Source organism: Corvus moneduloides, chromosome 3 (assembly GCF_009650955.1).
Source record: "Corvus moneduloides isolate bCorMon1 chromosome 3, bCorMon1.pri, whole genome shotgun sequence".
Lineage (NCBI taxonomy): Eukaryota > Metazoa > Chordata > Aves > Passeriformes > Corvidae > Corvus > Corvus moneduloides.
Window position 1 is genome coordinate 58,717,176 of NC_045478.1, and position 16,033 is coordinate 58,733,208.

At 38.3% G+C, this 16,033-nt stretch overlaps 2 protein-coding genes across 4 annotated transcripts; both read right to left on the bottom strand.

Moving 5' to 3' along the window:
- Positions 1 to 246: 246 nt before the first annotated feature.
- On the bottom strand, positions 247 to 5,801 carry TAAR2 (trace amine associated receptor 2). Its single transcript, XM_032101749.1, is given in 2 exon segments — positions 247 to 1,378; positions 1,380 to 5,801. Coding segments are annotated over 2 exon segments (1,035 nt in total). The 5' UTR covers positions 1,961 to 5,801; the 3' UTR covers positions 247 to 924.
- A 10-nt stretch (positions 5,802 to 5,811) lies between these two features.
- Positions 5,812 to 15,626, bottom strand: TAAR1 (trace amine associated receptor 1). 3 transcript variants are annotated; one of them, XM_032101745.1, is made up of 3 exons: positions 15,358 to 15,625; positions 11,471 to 11,598; positions 5,812 to 9,336 (listed from the first exon to the last, which is right to left on the bottom strand). In XM_032101745.1, the coding sequence occupies exon 3, from the start codon at positions 9,299 to 9,301 to the stop codon at positions 8,231 to 8,233; it is 1,071 nt and encodes a 356-aa protein (XP_031957636.1). In that variant the 5' UTR covers positions 9,302 to 9,336; positions 11,471 to 11,598; positions 15,358 to 15,625; the 3' UTR covers positions 5,812 to 8,230. The 3 variants fall into 3 exon arrangements, with proteins under 3 accessions (XP_031957636.1, XP_031957638.1, XP_031957639.1); XM_032101747.1 differs by lacking the exon at positions 11,471 to 11,598 and having other exon boundaries at positions 15,358 to 15,626; XM_032101748.1 differs by lacking the exons at positions 11,471 to 11,598; positions 15,358 to 15,625 and adding an exon at positions 10,674 to 10,999.
- Between the last annotated feature and the right edge of the window lie 407 nt (positions 15,627 to 16,033).

Consider the following 16,033-nt stretch of genomic DNA (forward strand, 5'->3'; position numbering starts at 1 on the left):
TAAGCCAACAAGTGGATAAACATGGATGGCTTTTTGGTACTCACTCTTTAATAAGAGTAGAGTATACACTGTATGCATAGAGAAAAAGGTAAGTTAGAGGTACAACTCGCAATAAAAATGTTGTCATGGCTGCATTCAGTAAAGGAAACTCAATTAAGCTTATTTTAAACGTGTAACTGATGTGAATGTTGACAGTACCTCTTTCTTTCTGACTTCAGAGGGAGCTCAGCATGGAAAGGAGCTAAATTAGAGGTCCCAGTTCAGTGTGAAGGTGTGGTGAGCTCTCACCAAGCATATTTTATAACATCTGGAGCCTGACATCTAAACAAAGACAAGCACGGAGCTGAGTGTGAGCCATGCTCTGGTTCCTGAGTACTCCTTCCCAAGTATGAAGCACATGGAAGATAAAGGGTGAAAATCTGATTCAGGGTTTTCAGGGGAAAAGATCAACTTCAAGCCAAAATAACTCTCCCATTCGATTTGCTTGGGAACAGCAGGAGACTATACATCTGCTAATGCCCCCTTCATAAAAGGGTGACAAATTCTCACTATGTGTGCCTGGGATATGTTCAGTTTAGGGTTATTAAGAGTGAACCCTAAGAAAGATTAGCTGTATAACTACAAGATTAGGTGAAATATTGAGTTTATGGGCTGTATGTAAATATTTCTGAAATTAAAAAGAAAAACTAATGCATTAAGAGATTCTAGAAGGACTTACATTTCTGAAACACTATCAAGGCATCAAGAGTGAAAACAAGTGATAAATAAAGATCATATGAGTCTAATTTATTAAAGAATTATTAGATGAGATAATTCTACAGGACTGACTCATAAAATCCATATTGCACTCATACAGAAACATGACTATTCAGTAATTGACTGTTTCTTCTTCATTTCTGGAGCTACTCTCACTAGTAGAATCTATTACTGTGACTGATCTTCAGATAAAATTTTTATTGTAGGAAAATGTGGATTAAATATTTTGCCTCTTAAGATATATTTAAGTGTTTTCTGAAACCACTGATAGAAAAATCCATGTAGTAATGGATTGCAGAAAGAATTTAGATACCCAAGCCAGTTTAGAGAATCAAACAGATGTAAAGGAGTAGAAAAAATTAAAAATGGATCAATTAAGATTGCAAAAAACTAGAGAAACCAACATATTAAGAAACCCAACATAACAATAGTCAAAGCCTTAACAGCTTTCCCGTCTTTATTCTTAGAAAGCTCATATTTCTTATTATTTTTTGAGAGCCTGTGTTCCAGGCTCAACTCTGATGTGTGCCTTTGGGAGACTGTAAAAATTTTAACATAAATTCCTATCATAATGCAAGCAGGAGCAAATAAACCAACTATAAACAAATAAGCCCCCCAGTTAGTTGAACACAATCAGGCACAACCCCGAGCATTTAATCAGCAATTCATAACCCTCAATTCCAGAAGCGTGAGCTTCTGAGAAAACCACACCAAAAGCAAAAGCAGCGGGCACTGGCCAGCACACGGCTACAATTTGCCTTAAGGCCATGGGAGTCATGGTGCTGGAGTCATGCAGAGGGTGGCACATTGCGTAAAACCAATCCACACCAATGCAACAAAGATGCAAAATGGAAGCTAAACTGAGCCTCGGGTCAAAACTGTAATGAACCCCGCAGAATATAATCCCAAAATCCCAGCAGTTCTCTACAGACCTCACCATACTGTAGGGCATAATGGCAAAGCCCAGTAGGAAATCTGTGACAGCCATGGATAAGATGAGGAAATTGGTTGGAGAATGAAGCTGCTTGAAATATGAAATGGAAATTATTATGGCCAGATTCCCAAAGATGGTGAAAATGAAGACTGCTGTTATGAATAGATACATTACCCCTCGTACTCCCACTGACCTACAGTTCTCAGGACAGGATCTGATTCCAAATTCAGAGCAATCAGTCAAATCCTTTGAGATATTTGGAGAAATCATAATCAATCCTTTATTAGATTTTTCTTTTGGAAGTGCAGTTCCATTCAGCAGATTTAATTTTCATAAGTTTCCAAAATATTCCAAATCCTAACACGAGAATACAAGATAAGGGAAGTCAAGCGCATGAATTTTATTACTAAATGAAATGCAGTAATTCAGAGGAAAATTTTCTCTTGGCTTAAATAGGGACCAACTACAACTAATTATTCTTCTAAAATGCTACCTGAAATTTAGTAACTGGAAGCTATTATAAAACTAATTGCAAATAATACTTAAAACAAAGCAGTTGAAAGTTGAAAGAGTTAAGTTGAAAACTTAATTACCTCTTAAATTAACTAAGCCATATGATAATATACATTTTAATTTGTATCTGGAGAATTTTGTAAAATATGGTTCTTGTATTTTGTATGCATCATAATAATAGTAAATTTAAAGTGATAGAAGAAAAACATACATAGAAAAAGAAACCCCTTAAGTGACTTCAGTCTGTAAATACTACACAGGATTTCTGCGTGTCTTAGAATACTGATTTTTTCCCACAGGAGAAATGTTATGCAAGGTGGTATACCTCAGCTTTCTTGAGATTTCAGTTAACGAGCTACTCACCTAGATGCTCATCTTAAGGGTCAAAAATCAGTTGCCAAACACCCACTTACCAAATTATTTATGCTGCTAAACTCACCTGCTGTGCACTACAAAGTACCAGCAATGAAGGCATTTGATGGAAATCAGTTGTAAAATTGGTATGATAACCAATATTCTTTTCTGTCCCTACATATACACTTGTTTTCTATCATTATAATCCCACTGACTAAAAGGGTGTGGAGACAGGTTGAGGTTTATCTCCTGTAATAGACTGTGGTCCAGCTCCAGTAATTATAAAGGAATACACTAGTGAATAATTTCAAGGGGCAAAAAATTCCTTTCATTTTTTCTGGGAAGAACTGGACCCATTTCTTCCACCTCTTTTCCTGATAACTTGTTTTGGACAAAGAGCAAATTTAGAAGCAGAAAGAAATACTCTTCTCCACAGAAGTTTGACCACTTAAAAGGAACATAGGATGCAGCTCAGACCACTGATCTTTTTTTCCAATAGGTATCACCCTGGAAGGAAGAAAATACAGAAATTGTGCATCAAAAGATTAAAAACAGATATGGGCAACCAGTTTTATAGGCTAATCCTCCCTGCATCTCTTAATAATACCATAAATAAATTCTTTAAGTAGATATTTTTCTGATCTGCTATTGTACTGCAAAACTGCAATGTGGATAACAGGCAGATCCCCTCAATAATCTGGCTCAGATTAATGAAAAATGAGGATTTATTTTTCTTTTATGACATTACATTTAATTCCCAGTAGATTTTGACTTAAACATACGTATGCAATTTAAGGATTTACACCAACAGGAGATAAAGAAAGCCAACTGTCTGTGTTCCCAACACCATTATTTTTGTTTGCTGTATCAATTCCTTTACCCTCATGTATAGGGGAGCTCTTTTGGTGACTTAAGGTAGACACAAGTCATATTGTGCCTCATTATTTCCATGGTGGGCTTAAATACTGATTGAAGAGAACTATTGGATTATTTTTTACTAAGTACTTTTATTTCTCTGGGCTACTTTCAGTAAAACAACAGTAGCAAAAGACAAGCTCAAGTTTTCTCAAAGATTTGTTTTCTCCTCTTGTAACTGAGGAAGTCCAAAGGGTATGGCATGCACTCTATTTTCAGCGATCCCTCTCTAACTGATAGCTTTTAGTCCGTGTGCTATGAGCACCCAGTGTTGAAGGAAATTGACTTTTCCTGTACCTATGGGAAATAAGAAGTCGAGACATCTAGGAGCATGCTGTGGAGTTCCCATTGTCTAAGTTACGTGTGGATCCAGTCTCTTAAGAAATTAATTTGTTTTACAAAGGCTGTTGCACAATCATTTCATAGAAACATTTTCAATTACCCATGGAGCTAGGATTTAAAGTGGCAGCATGAAGGTGAAAAGATCTTATTAAAAAACCTACAAAGTAGGGAATTAAATGCAACTGGTTATGCAAGACCATGTAACATTATGCAAGACTCAGTAAATATTATGGGAATTGAATTTCACAGAATCACAAAGTCACAGAATTGTTGAGGTTGAAAGGGTATGTCCTGCCCCATCATCCAGATTATTAATGAAGATGTTGAACAGGATTGGACCTAGCATTAACCCTTAGGGTATATCACCAGTTGCTGGCCTTCAATCAGACTTCATGACAATGATCAGCACCCTCTGGACCTGTCCAGTTTTCAATCCACTTCACTGTCTTCTCATCTAGCCCATACTTCATTACTTTCTTTCTGAAAATCTTATGAGAGAAAGTGTTGAAAGCCCTCCTGAAGACTAAGTAGATAATAAGAACTGCTCTTCCTTTGTCTACCACGCCAGTCATTTCATCACAGAAGTTAATAAACTTTAGTCTATGTCTAATGAAAAGAGATTAGTCAAAAAGTGCTTACAAGTAGACAGTCTTTTTCTGAATTAAGTCTTTAAGTGCAGTGTGTGGAAGTAGCATCGTAGGTAATGAAGATGACCAGAAAATCTGCAGAAGTAGAAGAATTTTGTAGAACACTGTCTTATGTTTGACTGCATCCAGTATTTTCTCCCTTGTTGAATGGATATTAATGCATTGTAGAGGACAGAGAGTGCACAGTGTGCACTGCCTGAATGAGTTAATGATTTAAGAAAATTCACACATTTTTCAATATTTACACATTTTGACAGCTCAGTTTTTCTGTTTGGACACTACACTAATGTATTTTTTTATCTAGGAGTTTGAAATACTCCATTTTGGAGTGACACTCTCCTTTGTGAGGTTTCCAGAAGGGTCCTGCTTGGACAGTTGGTGCGCTTCTTTTCCCATCCTCTTGCCTCTGGTGTCGGAGAGACCATGAGATTTGGACACAGGTGGCACCACCATGCATGAGGCACTACACCAAAACATCAGGCACTAAGGCAGGATACAGGCAGCAGTTCAGGACTCTGGAACTTGCTGTCAGTTTTGTACAAAGTGTGAAGGTGACTTTGCAAATGGTCCTCACTGGTGACAAAAGGAACAGACATAAGTTTACTGGTGAAACAGAGCCTTTCATCATACTGGAGAAATTGCTTTGCACAAGTTTTCAGGGAAGTTAAAACATCTGAAATTACCCACAGGGGAATAATTTGTTTTGCAAAACGTAGCCATGTGGAAAGTGTTTAACAAGGTCACTAATTAAACGTGTTGATAAGGAATTTGACAATACCCTTTGCATTTCATTTGCATTATGATACTTTGAGCTTTCAGTGAGGTATATTCTGCTCCACCAGACCTAACTCATAAACTGATTGGACAAAAGCATGAGGCATTTTTCTTATGCTTTCCTAATTTACCCATGTCTTGGGTTCAAATAGAGTCCCTGTGGCCTCATTAACACATCTCATTTGCACATCACCCTCACACTGAGAAATAGCTTTGCACCATCTGTGATTAGAGCTAATGAGAGAAAGTAACCTGGGACTTCATTACAGCCACTGTGCTAGAGAAGGTTCTCTGTAAATAGAAGGCAAGGAGGCTCTTTGGGAAAGTGCCACCTTTAGGTAATAGGACACCAGAGGAAAAAGTTATTTCTGAAACTTTCCGAGTTGGGCCATGCACAAAGCTGGGTTATATTTTAGTTTATTAAGAACAAGGAGGGTGACCTTCTGGGTGTGGGTGAATGTCACCAGTAATGTGTGTGTGGAAACTCCTTCTTAATTCTGCAGAGAATAAATATTTCTGACACCTTGCCTAGACTGGTTTGCCCAGAGAGTTGTTGATCTGTACACTGAAATCTCATGCAGCTACAATGTTTGGATGCCCTCTCTACTGGTTTTGGTTTGGATAGGGTTAATTTTCTTTGTAGTAGTTTGTGTGGTGTTATGTTTTGGATTAGTGATGAAAACAATGTTGATAACGCATACACAACCCCCATTTAAGAAAGACTGAGCTGTGCTTACACAGTATTGAGGCCTTCTCTTTGAGTAGCCTGGGGGTGTGCAAGAGTTTGGGAGGGGACATCTGACCCCAGCTGACCAGAGAGATACTCCACACCATAAAATGTTGTGCTCAGCAGTAAAAACCTTACCGGAAGAAGGAGGAACTGGAGCATTGGAAGTTACAGTGTTTGTTTTTCCAAATAACCATTACACATGGTGGAGCCCAGCTTTCCTTGAAATGGCTGAAGATCTGCTTTGCAGACCGGAAGAAGTAATGAATTCTTTAATTTGCTTTACTTGCATGCATGGCTTCTGGCCTACCTATTAGAATGTCTTTATTCACAATTTTTCTCACTTCAGGAATCGGGCTCTGGTTTCTATGGGTTTATAAAAATTAGCTTTGCAGTAGGGTCTAGGCACTGTCTGCAGGGACATGCTCTGTTTGAACTGCAGTCTGTCCTGCAAGCAAGTTGGAATCCTACTAATTTAGAAACTCCTCCTACAAACAGAAAACAATGCCTGAGAGATGCCAGAACAAGTTATGAAAAGAAAATTACCAAATGTAGACTCTGGTAGAGCTGGAATTGTCTGGAAACACAGTAATGTTTCCAGATTTTCAGGGAGATAGACAGGGATATAAGGAATGAGGGAAAAGAAACAACTTCATTGACTTCCTGAAGGGACTACATTAATATGTGCTGACCTTACTAAATATACTTTAAATGCCTTAGATGGGCATCATTTGTCATAGAGGATCTATCTTTCCTTCAATCTAAAATACGACCAGACGAAAAGAGGTATCACCTGGCAGCGCTTCTGAAATTGTTACTTCAAGTGAGATCAAAGTGTCTAAGTGATCATGCATTTTATTTCAGAAAGTAACACTGAGCATGAGAATATTACCTACATCAGGGCCAGACTCACTGGAGATGAAGGAAGAAAATTATGTATCAGATACATACCCATTATGTATCAGAAAGAGATTTTTTAAATTTTTATCTTGCTTTATTTTTGTAAGATTAAGTATTAAAGTAGTCATATTGTCATTAGCAAAGATCCACAGTAGAAGTGCTGATGTGTAGGTTTCATTGCTCCTTTTCACGTCATTTTTAGGACTGCAAACTTTACAAGATGGCAATGAAACAGTAAAAGAGACAATTTCAGATCCTGATACTTCGCCCTGCTGAAATGTATCATCATTCAACTTTTAAGCTTTTTGGCACAGAGTGCTTCAGTGCTCTACAAAGTACAGAAAACAAAGACAAGACACACATATGATGCACTTTTACAAGCAACACGAATGGAGGATATGCTGCTGAATATAGCTCTTACTTCAGTACAGAGCCAAAAATTTCTTTCCATGGTCTCTTCTGAGAAACTAATAATTTCCCACCCACTCCCAGTACTGTTCCTTCATAATGCAGCTGAGTTCAACCACAGGATTTCTTCACAATTATCTATATGCTTTCCTTGAAAGCTGTCACAGCATTGCCATGAGACAAAATAACGGTATGTCCAAGCAAAAAAAAAGTTCTCTAAGATGCAAAGTAGCAAATAATGTTTTGCATCTAAACATTCATTAGATAGACGTAATTTTCTGGCATTCTCAGGTGCAATGCAGCTTTTTTGCAATTGCTTTTCACTTCATATTTTTTCTTGTCTTTGATCTCATTAAACATGCTTTTGATCTCACCAAGCAGCAAAGCCTTTAAGTGACAAATTTGTAAGTGACAAGTACTAGTTGAAATGGAAACAGAAAGAGCACCACAACTTTTCTCTGCCTCACCTTCCCTCCATGGAAGCTCATAGGGCTGGTTATTGGCCTGTTTTGAGCTCTGCACACATGTGGAAGGGGAAGGACAAAACTTAGAGAGCTTTGGGTTATTAGTCAAAGATGCCAAGAAATTCAAAGGAAAATATTTTTCTGCTCTTTCTAAAGGAGAACACAAATGAACACAAATACTGTGATATAAACACACCTTGTTCTAATCTGTTGTGTCAGAACAGGTTTTTAATTATGAAGATCAGCGATATAAACTACTGTAAGTTTTTTAAATGGAGGTCTTGCTCTTCTGTGCATTGCAAATAAATAGATATAATCAAAACACCACATGCAAAACCCAGTCTGGAATGAAAGAATATGTAAAGCACAACGGTTGTTTATCTGCTTGAACTACATTTGGTAAATAGGCAAACAAATAGGTGTTTCCTTCCTTCACAGCTCTTATGTCTGGCAGTTGAGCCTCCAGAAAGTGATGAATCCAACCATTTAAAGCATGTTAGTCTGAAAACAAATGAGTCCTGGAAGAGTCCTGTTGAAAAACTTTTCCAAACAGAATAATCTTCAATGCCCTGCGAAACCACATGTAAAAAAATGCATAAACAATTGGGTTAAGTGTAGAATTTAAATAGCCAAACCAAACCAAAGCATCAATGAGAACAGGAGGTATCACATAATTCATAAGTGGATTGGTAGCTGTAAAGAAGAAGAATGGAGTCCAGCAGATGAGAAACGCTCCCATTATTATGCCTAATGTCTTAGCAGCTTTCCTTTCTCTGCAGAATGAAATGTGGTGCTTCATTTCAAATTGCATCTTTTTTTTGCTAATTGCATCAATGGATCTTGCCTGCTTCTTGGCTACAGAGTATATTTTCCTATATATATACAGCATAACAAATCCAGGGATGTAAAAAGACACTACAGAGGCCACAATACCTGAAGTTTCACTAAAAATGAGAAAGCATCCTCCTGCACAATGGACATGGTTATAAATCTTTTCTGCGCCTCTCAAGTTAAGGTCTAGAAAGATCATCCCAAAAGCAAAAGCAGCAGGGATCATCCAGCTTATGAACACCATGACCACGATGACAAAAGTATTTATCTTTGATTTGTATCTTAAAGGGTCACACACAGCATAGTAACGGTCAATGGATATGAAGGAAAGATGGAAGATAGAAGCTGTGCTCAGCATAATGTCCATGCTCGTATGGATCTTGCAGAAGAACTCCCCAAAATACCAGCAGTGCTCAACAGAGCGCACCATGCTCCAAGGCATGACGAAGAATCCCAGCAGGAAGTCTACGGTAGCCATTGAAAGTATCAGGAAATTCGTAGGTGTGTGGAGCTGCTTGAAATGTGATATTGAGATGATAACTGTCAAATTTCCAACCACTGTGGCCAGAATAATGCAAACCATGAAGATGTACATGGAAATACGGACACTGTTTGACCAGCTGCTCCTTATGCAAGAGCTATTTACGGATTCACAGCACAGTTGCATCCTTACTGGGGTCCCAAATCCACATAGGTATGCAGCACAGGTACTGTTTTTCCTAATTCTGAGGTACATTTACAATGGGTTTTCCATTTTCTAGATGGGAAGAGCTGCAGAGAGGAAAATGAAAGGGCACTGTAAACACCTTCATTTAGTTGGATGCATAGGAAATTCACATTTCATTATTTATGAAGGATGAAACCATTTTATAATTACATTTAGTAGAATGACATTTTCATCATCTGACTTCCCTAGAAATGGGAATCTCCTTTGATGAAATAAACTGTTTAACGGGGTGTCCTCACATCAGGACAGCAGTGAATCTTAGAGGCCTGCACTGGGCAATGCCTTGTCCAGTGGACAGAGGAGAAGCCCTTTTCAATATTTCCTCTTTCTGCTTTCAGTCCTGGTCTTCTTCATCAATATTGGCTGGAATCCTGTATCTCATGTTGCACTTGAAAATCAGTCATTTTAAATTCTGAAGCTCCCTCAACTTATTTTTTTTTTTTTGATACGTGAGTCTAAAACCTACAAGTCTAAAACAGAAGGCTAAAGCTGAGGAATCCATGCTCGACCTCTCCTCCAGCCCTGTCCTGATAGTGATGACTGAGCAGTTCCAGTTTTACTGGAAAATCTTTGCAGACTCTAGCTGTAAATAGAGATGTAAGGAAAAGATCTAAGAGGAGAAAAAAAATTTCTGCTCTTTTGCTGACAAAATAGAGTGGAAGAATCTGACTAATCTGAAACATTATCTGCTGTATAAGCAAATTTTTTTTTCAGTACTAGTAGTTTAGCATTGCTATGAGTATTGATTATATTAATCTGTTTTTAGATAAGGCACAAACATGGAGAGAAACATTTTCAGAACTTAGGTTTCGGTTGCATCTAAGGCCACAAATATCACTGTCCTCTTGTGGAAGAAGTAGCGTGTCCCTTTTGCAAGTTGCTCTTTTTATGAAAAGTTTTAATGAAAGCAAGCAATGGAAAGCAATATTTATTTTTGAAAAATCTGTTTTCCTTTAAATAACAGAAAGATAGTGTTATTGGGAAAAATAATGATGATTTGCATATGCTATTCAGTAGTACTATCATCATGGTTTAAAATGGTTGTCAAAAAAATATAGACATGGCAATTCAGCCAGTACTGATTTAAGCCATTTACTTTGGGATTTAGTTGCCTCTGGTTATTCTGGATAGAACACAATAAAAAGAAATAATTTCTTTCCCATATGAAACCAAGTGTTATTACAAACACACCACGGCACTGGAAGCTAAATGAATGTAGATGATAAAAACTGCAGCTTGCAAAACCCTGACAGCTACAACCAGCACCCTGGGTTATGCAGAGGGATTTTGCAAGTGGGGCCAGGCAGCGGCACCCAAGTGCCAGGGACGAGGTGCACCCAAAGGCACTCTCAGCAGTAAGGGACATAGGGAGTCTACTTACGTACTGTTTGGGGTGCTTTTTGCTTCCCCTTTTTTTTTTTTCTGCCTACTAATATTTAACACCATCTCTGCTCTTTTCACCTCATTTATAAATATCACTTCATATATCTTTTCCTTCAATTTTTGTCAGTCTCTTCAGGTTTCTTTTCCTGCCTGTCATTCCTTCTTTCAGCACATTTACACCTAAGGCAGAGAAAGCACAGCCAGATGAATATTAATTAACTCAAATTTTCAATTTTCACAGTAGAAAGAATTAAACACCAATTTAACTGTGTATTCTGGGCATCATTATAAAGGTTTTAATCCCATTCGGGTTGTAAATGTGTCACATCTTGAATTTTGTTCTGTATAAAAATATAAATAAATTAAACAATTGTGGTAAAGCAGTCTATAAAGCCAATAAAAATGAATTAACATCCTATCTCTAGTTTTCCTTAAGATTTAAAAGATTAATAACTTCTCTGTTGTTTTCTGATAGATAAACTGCTTAGCCTAAAGAAACATGATCTCCTCTGAAAACAGGTTTTCTTAAAAAAACCCAAAAATTCAGGATTTTTTTTTTGTAATAAAAGTAAGTAAGAAACTCCAACCAAAGGATGGAGCACACTGAGATCAAGTATGTGGCATTGCATTACAGGGAAATAAATACGTCAAAACACGTGGCAAAAAGTGAGCTGAACTCTGAAGAAGTTTTCAAGATGAAAGCAGAATGCTTCCCTTCCATAAATAATTACAAAGGTTAAAATGTAATAAAATGGAAATATGAAGAAGCATACTCTTAAAAACCTGTTCTCCTACCGTTGTCCCTTCATGCTGTGTAGAAGTCTGCTCTTGACACTCATTTGTTTTCTGCTGGTTGAGTGGCACTTCTTCCTTTTAAAGATCATCTCAAAAAGCATCTGAGCCTCTTCACCACCATTACAGTTCTGGGTAACACAAATTTTGAGAGAACAGGCTTTTAATCCACAGCTGGAGCAGCCTCCAGAAACCCCCACGTATTACTGGAGGATGTTGGTGTGCTGAATAGCATTCTTGGCTGTTTGATTCAGTATCAGCTGTTGATGTGAATTTTAGCTCACACTGTTTATTTTGTCACCTACGTAGAGAACAAAATCATGGCTGTAGCACTCATACTTGTTTAATGGGCCTTATTTATAGGTAAATTGAATTAATGTGAAGTATGTTTACTTGTTTGATTAAATGTTACAGTCATATTGTGAGCAGCCCAGTATTATCTAAGCAAAGAACAAAAGACACCCTGCAGTCTACCTCCTGTAAGCCTTCAAAACATGGCAAAATACATAAGTATAGGTTGGTTACAGCAGCATGTATGATTTCCTTGGAAAGGTGTACTGTGAACAGAGTGACACAATGTGTCTTTACGAGACTAGTTATGATTGCTGAACAAACAGGTTTAATCTAACAGCCTCACCAGTTAACAGCTATTTGCAAGATATAGCTACTGAATAATTGTTCTAAGTAAACACCTATTATTGGCTGTACCAGAGTCACAGATGAGGAAGATCAATTTTTTACTCCACTAGGGACCATGCAGCCTTTTAAAACAGTGATACTGCTGAATGTAAAAGACTGGTATTGTGGTTACTATCAGCTAAACCCCAGTTAAGCTGGGTGCCTCAGGGGCATATGCAACAAGGTGGGTTAAGATACTGCTTCTTGCAAACTGTTCTGATGACCTGGGTTAGCTACTTTATTATGTTATGTGCACAAAAATCAAAATGAATGCATACAATTCAGTTCTTTTCTTTTTCTTGAGGCTACACTCATAGACAGACGGGGGTCTGTGTTGCACTAAAAGGTTCTCCTTGCTGTAGCAAGAGAGTTTGATGACTAAAAAATGTGCAGAAACAATGATCAGGCTGAATGGAAACCACTGGAGAGAGTTGAGAGGATATGTTGAGAAGTGAGGTTCGATTGCTCAGATTTGGGGAAATGTGAAAAAGACATATTTAGGTACCCAAATACTGGTCTGTGAAGGAGGCCTTCACCCTTCTGAGATGTTGTGTTCTTCCTTGGAGCCAGGCACTTCTCTTTGAGGAGTGAAGGTTTAACCCTTGGTAATTACTCTCTTGGCACATATACATTTTATATGAAGTTAAAATTTAGGGGAACAAAGCTGTGTTACCTTACTCTGTACAGCTCATTGTTACAAAGAAGTCTGGCAGCGACCTCATTATGAGCACTCAGTCCAAGGCCATCCATGCATGCACACACTGCTCTCCCACCATGCTCCATGCTCTCTCCCTCGAGTAACACAGTGACCAAAACTCAAGGGGATGATCTGGAAAGGCAGCTCTGCTTCAAGTGTTGTTCCAGAGGCAGCTCCCTGGCAGCAACGTGAAAACCTCTTGGGGAACCGCTGGGGCTGGGGAGCCTTCCCCTGCCCTGAGCAGGTCTGCCCTGCTGTAGAGGGGCAGGCAGCAGCCAGCTGTGGAGTGTGGGTTTTGCTTTCCTTCCTCTTGTGCCCAGGCTGTGCATCTGGTCAGGAACCGTTTCCTTCCAGCTGCTGGCTTGCAATAAAATTGTACTGCAAGACCCACACACATTGGAAAGGAGTGAACCACAGATGTAGGGGAAGCTGTGAGCATGGGGAGGGTGGTATTTAATGGTGTGTTTGCTGAGAAGGAAGTAAAGCAGGAGGTTTTGAGATATCAAGATAATTAAGTAATTAAGCAGGCCAAATTGTCAACTAATTTAGAGCAAGAAGGAACACTTTTTTAACAAGCTTTCACTGTGTTGGTGCAGACACTTCAAACAGGCATTTTCTTGTGCCTTAATGCTCATGTGGATCATGAAAATATTCTCAGACTTGCTACTTATAATATCAAAGAGAAATATGTCAAACTCTATTTTTGTGAGAACTCAAAGCACACTGTCAGTGTTTAACAGTCTTTTGAGTCTGTAGTATAGTAAAACAAAGTAAAACAAAAATTCAAAGCAAAAACCTTTCTATAAAATTACTGCTGTGGTTTTTTTTTCTGAAAAAATTTTTATTTCTGCAGTAAGTAGTTTTCAGGTTTTGGAAAACCAAGAAAGAGAGCTGTCACAGTGTCTAGAATACTTTGGGTCACCTACTCTCCTTGTTTGTCTTTAAAACATAAAGTAAATAAAATGGAAAACAGCAGAAGGGAATGGAAATAGCCCTTTTGTCAGACATCAAACCTATTTGAAAAATGTGTTGAAAAGTTACTCTGTCCTTCTTACACAGGATTGTGGAAGGGACGCTGGAAATTGGAAGCAACAGAAAAGGACTCGAGAATGAGAACTGTTACTATGAAAAAAAATGTCAGGACAGCACTGATTTCTACCATGGTTCTTTTAGCTTGCTTTTCTATGGGTACAGTTTGGTCATTCAGCAGAAAGTTTCTCATTTTCACACAGTTCATTTTAAAAACTGTTTCTGTGTGAGGGGAACCATGGATTTATAAGTACTGGAGGCTGCATGGTGACCCCATGGCTGGAGAGGAATTTTGAAAGTGTCTAACTCCACTTATCATTTATGCAGTTCTCAGGAAAAAAAACCCCACAATATTACAAAAAAAACTAACTTCTTAAGTTTCCATTCATATGTTTGACATGTAGGGGGAAATGCCCAAATTCCCAATAAGCTATTAGTACAAAATTATTTCTTTGTAGGAGAAAATCAAGAAGAACAAGATCTGGCAACTACTAATCTCAATGCTATTTCTGCAATTCCACCAGTGCAATTCCACTGAAGACAGTCTGAAATTAGCCCAGATTTTTACCAGAGGAATTTAGAGAATATATGAGATGATTGAGCTCTAGATCTTTTCCCATGGTTTCTATTCCTAGTTTTTAGTGGAAAACATCTCTTTTCCTTGCCAAGTAAAACCAGCTGTTTATACAGAGTAATGCAATGTCTGAGTGCTTTCTACAAGTATAGTGCTTAGGATAAACACATATAAATCCAAACCCCAATGTAAATTCAAATCTCGGAGATGCACAGAGGAGTAAGAGATTCCACAGCAAAGCAAAACACATCCATCCAAAGCTGAGAAACTCTCTCTGTACAGGGTGGGGAGATTCTACATATTTGGTAGCCTTGCTGAGGAGTGCCATAACATGGCCCATTGCCTTCACTCAGTAGCAAAAGCTTCTCCCGAGGGCAGGAGCAGTCCCTTGCCTCTCGCTCCGGCAGGGTGAGTAAATCCTTGTGGCTGCTGAGCAGAGGCACAGGCACAGCAGGGCAGGTGCCTTGTGCCTTTCCAGTGCTTCTCTGCACCCACCAATCCAACAGGAATTAATTTAGGACTGTAACTGCTTCGTTGATATTTGCTGGCATCTGATCAACAACTCCAAAAAGAAGGCAAACACAGAGGAGGGAAGCACGAGTAGTAAAAAAGTACAATCCCATTCTGCATCCTTATGGCCATCTAATACTTTCACAGAAAGGAAAGAGCTTTACTCTGAATTCATAGCTGTGCGTGAAAAGAGCTTTGCCCCCTAGCTATGTTTCTCTTTCAGCTATTGGGAATGAATGGCTTTTAAAATCATACTTTAAATCATAGTTACTGCTGTTGGTGCTATTGCTGTTCACTACAGAAAGAACCGTGCAGAACAACAACTATTATCTTCAGTGCTAACCATAGGAGATTCATCTTTGAAAGAAAATAATATCCCAAACTAGCATATTAGCAGCTCACCGGATTCCAGACTGCATGACTCGGAGATGGTACGGCACAGGAGTCATTTCCTCATCACGAACCGGCGCAGGCTGCAGAGACAGCCCAGTACTGACTCATCCTACACCAATTCTCCCAACTAAGTGCCTGCATGCTTGGTCCGACTTGCTTACAGCCTGCTGGGAAAATCTCATCAACAGGATGACGTAAATCTTAAATATCCAGAAAAGATAAGCATGTAATAAATCTATTCTGACAAAAAGCACTAGCATATGCAAAGTAGAATCAATTTGAAGTAAGCTAAAGCCAGGCTTCTTTCATGAAAAGAAGCATGCAAATGGAAGGAAATGTTTATTATGGTCAAGGTACCGATGGAGGTAATAGCACTGAACTGTTTTTAAGATTGCCTGATATTTCACTTCCTACTTTTAGTTTTGTGTAACCTTAACAAACTTTAACACTTTCAATTACCTTTAAAAATTTGTTTTGGATATTTTCTGAAAACTCTAAGAACAATACTTTGACAGTGTCTGAGAAAAAGACTGAATAAAAGATATTGTTTCCTTTGAATGAAAAAATTTACTAGCCATTTATTTATGGTGCTCAGGTGCTTATATGATATGCTTTGTAGCAGGGACTTAAGAGATGTTGCTTTCCTATTTATATCCTTTTACCATACCAGATAACTATACCTGCA

Coding starts and splice junctions, on each gene's coding strand:
- TAAR1 (XM_032101747.1), bottom strand. CDS start 9,301: ATGTACCTCAGAATTAGGAAAAACAGTACCTGTGCTGCATACCTATGT.